At 45.4% G+C, this 6402-nt stretch overlaps 1 protein-coding gene across 1 annotated transcript in view; it reads left to right on the top strand.

Annotated features, from left to right (window-relative positions):
• LOC105523269 overlaps positions 1 to 4981 on the top strand; it is a 20855-nt gene extending 15874 nt beyond the window's left edge. Inside the window, 3 exon segments of the mRNA XM_011958055.1 lie at positions 3840 to 3886; positions 4015 to 4069; positions 4729 to 4981. Coding sequence (XP_011813445.1) covers positions 3840 to 3886; positions 4015 to 4069; positions 4729 to 4794 — 168 coding nt within the window. The 3' untranslated portion in view covers positions 4795 to 4981.
• Positions 4982 to 6402: the final 1421 nt, after the last annotated feature.

Genomic DNA, 6402 nt, shown 5'->3' with positions numbered 1-6402 from the left:
CCATTGGCCACCGTACCCTGAGGACTAACCCTGAGGCAGCTGCCCTTCCAGATGCCCTCAATAGTCTAACTGATTCCATCGCCCCAGCCTCAGGGGAGAAGCACCGCTGCCTATGCACTCCATTTACAGGTGAGACGGGGAGAGGAGAGGTTTAGGGAGTGGCCAAGTCCCCTGCCTACACAGCTGCCTCCCAATCTATCTTCTCACCCTCCCCTTTCTCAGGCGAAAATCATCCTCAGTGTTTCTGTGGGATCCTTTGATCTGGACATTGCCAAAGAAAACATTGCACCAGACAAGTTAACCCTTCAAGGAAGGCCTCAGTCAGGACTACTGCAATACGGAAGAGAGAAGGAGCTTAACTTCGTTGAAACAAAAGGCTGGAGAGTTTTTAAGTGCTGGGGTGAGAGGCTGAGAAGGAACTGGAGACATTAGGAAGAGGTTAGGAAATGCGGTAAAGCTATGTGTTGGCTTATTGGAATTTTTCAAAACTAGGAACCTGCCCTTCTACAAAGACTGAGAGACAGATGTATCATCTCCTTCAATAATTACATTTTAAAGGGATGGCTCTGAGGTCTTGAGAAAGACATTCCTGGGTTGCAAAACTAGCAAGAGGCTAGAAGAAAATTTGGGAGAAGATTTGCATCTCAAAGAGGTAGAGAAAGAACTCACAATTGCAAGTTTCCTAAAATAAATCCTCCGTGAAAAAGGAGGCCCCATGGATGGAACTGGAGGTCATTATGTTAAGTGAAATAAGCCAGGCACAGAAGAAAAATAGTACGTGTTCTCACATGTGGGAGCTTAAAACCCGGATCTCATGGAGACAGAGAGTAGATTGGTGGTTACCAGAGTCTGGGAAGGGAGCAGAGAAGAGAGATAAAAAATAGTTTGATTAATGGGTATAAATAAGTAGGAGTTGTTTTGTTTTTTTGGAGACAGGATTCTGTTCTGTTGCCCAGACTGTAGTACAGTGATACCTATGATCGTAGCTCACAGTAACCTTGAACTCCTGAGCTCAAGTGATCCTCCTACCTCAGCCTCCCCAGTAGCTGGGACTTCAGGTGCATGCCACTATGTCAGGCCAATTTTTGTATTTTTTGTAGAGACAGGGTCTCACTAGGTTGCCCAGGCTTATTCTCGAACTCCTGGGCTCAAGCAATCTTCCTGCCTTGCAAATAGAATTTTTGATAAAAGAAATAAGACCCACCATTCAATAAATCAGCAGAGTAAGTGACTGTGGTTTACAGTAATCTATTGTACATTTCAGAAAAGCTAAAGATAAGAATTTAATAGCTTAAAAGGCAAATATGCAGAGTGATGAATATCTTGATCACAATGATGTGATCTTTACAAATTATGAGTGTATTTAGTAATCACATGTATCCCCAACATATGTGCATCTATTATGTATCAAAAAAATTAAAACTAAAAAATAGAAAGACAAGGAGGTCGGGAGGAAAACTGTAACATTCAAACTGAGGGCAACATGAAGGCTGTCTTAGTCAACAGATTTAGCCCTTTTCCCTTTAATCTGCTAATTATCAATTGATATGGTTTGGCTCTGTGTCTCAACCCAGATCTCACCATGAATTGTAATAATCCTCACATGTGGTGGAAGGGAACTGGTGGGAGCTAATTGAATTATGGGTGTGGGTTTTTCCCGTGCTGTTCTCGTGACAGTGAATGAGTCTCAGAAGATCTGATGATTTTATAAAGGGCAGTTCCCCTGCACACAGTCTCCTACCTACCACCACGTAAGATGTGCCTTTGCTCCTCCTTTGCCTTCCGCCATGATTGTGAGGCCTCCACAGCCATGTGGAGCTGTGGATCCATTAAACCTCTTTCCTTTATAAATTACCCAGTATTAGGTATGTCTTTATTAGCAGCATTGAGAACAGACTAATGTATCAACAACTCCCTTTGAGAACATTTTAATTGTTTGGAAATGTCTGCTCTATCTTGATTTTTTTTTTTTTTTTTTTTTTTTTTTTTTTTTTGAGACAAGGTATTGCTCTGTCACCCAGGCTGGAGTGCAGTGGCAAGATCTTGAAACTCAATATAAATGCCTAAAGTGCGACACTTGGCAGATAAGAAGCCATATGCAGACACATTCTTTTAAAATAATGTCATTATTTGGTTCTTTATCATGTGAGAATCGATGACTCAGAGCCAACATAAATTCCAAGTGGTATGCAGAAAACCAATGCATAGCTGGAGAGGGGAATGAAGGTTAGTATCTGCGGTAAGGCTGAGGTGATGCAAACGGCCAGACGGTCATAGATTCACAATGATCTGAGTCTCCATCATCCTGCAATCCAACACCTTGCACAGCCTTCAAACACCAGCTGGGAAATCAAAAGTGGCGTGTGCAGTAGCAGGAGATCTGTTCACCCTCTATTTCCTCTCATCCCCATGCAGCAATCTGGTGCGATCATAGCTCACAGTAACCTCGAAATCCTGGACTCAAGTGATCCTACCACCTCATCCTCCCTAGTAGCTGGGACTACAGGTGTGTGCCACCATGCCAGGCTGATTTTTGTAGTTTTTGTAGAGACAATCTCACTAGGTTGCCCAGGCTAGTCTCCTGGGCTCAAGCAGTCCTCCCGCCTTGCAAATACACAGTTTGATAAAAGAAGAGAAGTCTTTAAACTCCAGGGTCTGCTGCCCTACAGAGACAATTTGCATTTTTCTCACCACCCACAGAATGCTAACTAGGCAGCCCAGAGTACCCGGGAGCTCAGGCCATCCAGTGTCCTTTGAGATGTTAGGAGGAAGCAGAACAGCCAGCTCCCAAATGAAACACAGCAAAATGCTCACCCTTCAAGGGTCTAATTTTGTTTTGTTTTTTGAGACAGGGTTTCACTCTTTGCCGAGGCTGGAGTGCAGTGGTGCGATTTCAGCTCACTGCAACCACCACCTATAGGGTTCAAGCAATTCTCCCACCTCAGCCTTCCAAGTAGCTGGGACTACAGGTACGTACCACCACAGTCGGTTAATTTTTGGTTTTTGGGGGTTTTTTTTGGTAGAGACGGGGTTTCACTATGTTGGCCAGGCTGCTTTCACCTGACCTCAAGTGATCTGCCCGCCTCAGCCTCCTGAAGTGCTGAGATTGCAGGCACGAGTCACTGCGCCCGGCCTCCTTCAAGGGTCTGAATCCAGCCAGCGTCCTACATCATACCTGCTTCAGCCTATGAAATGGAGAGAGCCTGACATTTTATTTCAATAAGAAAATAAGAGTTACATTATATCAAACTAAAAGGGAGAAACACAAACATAAAAAATAAATTAAAAACCCAGAAATTCCAATACTAGGCAACCCTCCAAAATTGGCAAAGCTCTGTGTATATTAAAAATGTATTGAGTCCAGGCACGGTGGCTCACGCCTGTAATCCCTGCACTTTGGGAGGCCAAGGCAGGTGATCACTTGAGGTCAGGAGTTCAAGACCAGCCTGGACAACATGGTGAAACCCCATCTCTACTAAAAATAAAAAAATAAAAAAAAATAGCTGGGCATGGTGGCAGGAGCCTGTAATCCCAGCTATTCAGGCGGCTGAGACTGGAGAATCCCTTGAACCCAGAAAGCGGAGGTTGCCGTGAGCCAAGATCACGCCACCGCACTCCAGCCTGAGCAACAGAGCGAGAGCCTGTCTCAAAAAAAAGAAAAAGCACTGAAACATGCGACATCCACCTTTTTGTAATAGTTGCCACGACCTACACAAATGCATACAAAATGCTTAATATTTTGCTTGCGCTATTCTTTTCTGCTGGAAGGGTGGTTCTGAATAAAAAATTTTATTTTCCCATTCTTTGCTTTTTCATTAATGCTACTTTCTTTGCCCCAGGGTTACAGAGTGGAAAGTCCCACAATCTTTTTCTTCTCTATTTTCAGGTAGATGCATTTTATTACTATATTCTATCTGTCTGTTTATTCTATCTATTCCATTTATCATCTATCTGTCATCTGTATTCCATCTACCTATCATTGATCTATCTGTCAATCTACATTTTGTCTTGTAGAAAAACACTGACCTCTTGGCGAGAATGCAGAGAAGGGAACACTTATACACTGTTGGTGAGAATGTAAAATTATACAACTTCTATGGAAAACAGTATGTAGATTTCTCAGAGAACTAAAAATAGATCTACCCTTTGACCCAGCAACTCCAGTAATGGTTATCTACCCAAAGGAAAGAAATTATCAGAAAAGACACCTACACATACATTTTTACTGCAGCACAATTCACAATAGCAAAAGCATGGAATGCACATAAGTGTTCATTGGATGAAGAAAATGTGGTATACACACACCAAGACTATTATGCATCTATAAAAAAGAATGAAACTGTATCTTTTGCAGCAACATAAATGGAGCTGAGGGTCAATATCCTAAGTGAAATAACTCAGAAACAGAAAATCAAATACCAGATGTTCTCACTTATAAGTGGGAGCTAAAAGAAATGGGTACACATGGACCTACAGAATGAAAGACACAGGACACCTTAAAAAGGGGGAAGGTGGGAGTGGACGAGGGTTGAGAAATGACCTATCTGGTATTATGTTCACTGTGTGGGGGATAGAAGGCCAATCCCCACCACTGGGCAATATATCCGTGTAACAAACCTGCACCCTTATGCCCTGAATCTGTTTTTTCAACATTGACTTCCACGGTCACTATCTGTCTGTGAAATCACTCCTCATCAACCAGGACTTGCATGTTTTTTTGTTTCTCAGGTGAACTGTCACCCCTGCAACTCAGCCTGCAACCAGGCCTGGCCACCACCAGTTTCCCCACACTGAGCTGAATATTGGACATGCCCATCTTAGACATTCCAGCCCATTCTGAAATTCCACATCGATTCACCCGACAAAGTCTGAAGTTCCAGGGCAATTTATCTGGAAAAGCTCACCTGGAATCACGTGTCATTTCAACCAACAACTATGGAAGAGGATGTGGCATCAAACCAAGGGTATCAATTATTTATAAGGGTTGTGTGGTGGTTGGTCCAGGTATCTCTCCTTCACGCCATCACTCCTTTCAAGAGCTGCCACTATTTTCTAATTTAGCACAGGAATTTAGATGCCCCTAAATAAGTAGGCATCCAGTATCCGCCCACACCACTTTTTGTGAGAGTCCATATGGAGACACTACCACCACCCCTGCTCTCCTGCTGCATACCCCACCATGCCAAAGAATGGTGGCTCACACCTGTAATCCCAGTGCTTTGGGAGGCCAAAGAGGAGGAACACTTGAGATCAGAGGTCTGAGACCAGCCTGGGCAACATAGTGAGACCTCATTTCTATCTATATATACATATATATAGGGCATAGTGGCACACACCTGTGTTCTCAGCTTTTCAGCAAGCTGAGGCCGGAAGATCACTTGAGCCCAGGAGTTTGGGGCTGCAGTGAGCTAGGATTATGCCACTGCACTCTAGCGTGGGCAGCAGAGAGACCCCATCTCTAAAAAGAGGAGGAGGGAAAATACCGCTCCTTCTCAGACCCAAGGTAAAAAGGTTTTTGGTCTCACACTGACCAAAAAACATTGCTATTTACTTAAGCAATATAAAAAGGGTCCCTGTTTTAGAACAGAGAATGAAAGAGAAGGTAAAATCAGCATTGCGAGAGGAGGACGGAGGACATAGAACTGAGTTCCGATCCCAATGAAGAGAAAGTTCCATCTACGTGAAATATCTACTTACCCTAGAAAAAGCCTTTTGACAGCAACATAAAATTCATACCTCTTAGTTTTTAAATTCCTTTGGATGCTGTAGCAAATAACCACAATTTGGGTGACTGAAAGTAACTGAAGTTTACTCTTTTCCAGTGTTGGAGACCAGGAATCTGAGATCAAGTTGTGGGCAGGGCCGGACTCCCCCTGGAGGCTCTAGGGGAGGATCCTTCCGGCCTCTTCCAGCTCTTGGTGGTTCCAGGCATTGACGCTGTCACAGGACAAAGGGCCCTGGGTGCCGACTTCCTGGGGAGGGCCCTGCCCCGTTGCGGTTCGGGGTCTCCCCGGGGGGGCGCTCGGAGAGGTGGAGCTTTCCCCGCAGCCCCAGCGAGTCTTCCCCGACCTGCCGGATGCCTTCCCTGGAAGGCCGACGGCTCCTCTAGGAGACCGCCCTCCACCCCCCGGGCCTGGGGCGTCCGACGTCACAAAACCTGCGCGTCACCTCGCCTGGGGGACCTCGTGCGCCCTCCCAGGCAGCGACCGCAGGGACACTGGCCTCCGTTTGCCCAGCGGCAGGTCCTAAGCGTGGCAAGTACACATTTCTCCCAGTTCGCCCGCCCCCTCCGGCTCGGAGCCCGAGAGCCGCCTGCTCTCAATCGGATAATAGGGACGCTAAGAATAACTACTAGGACCAGCACCGCGAAGGCGCTCCTCTCGCGGGTCAGAGGTCGGCGCC

This window comes from Colobus angolensis, unplaced genomic scaffold, assembly GCF_000951035.1.
Source record: "Colobus angolensis palliatus isolate OR3802 unplaced genomic scaffold, Cang.pa_1.0 Scaffold459, whole genome shotgun sequence".
Lineage (NCBI taxonomy): Eukaryota > Metazoa > Chordata > Mammalia > Primates > Cercopithecidae > Colobus > Colobus angolensis.
The sequence above is the reverse complement of the archived record's forward strand: the minus strand, read 5'-3'. Positions and strand labels throughout refer to the sequence as shown.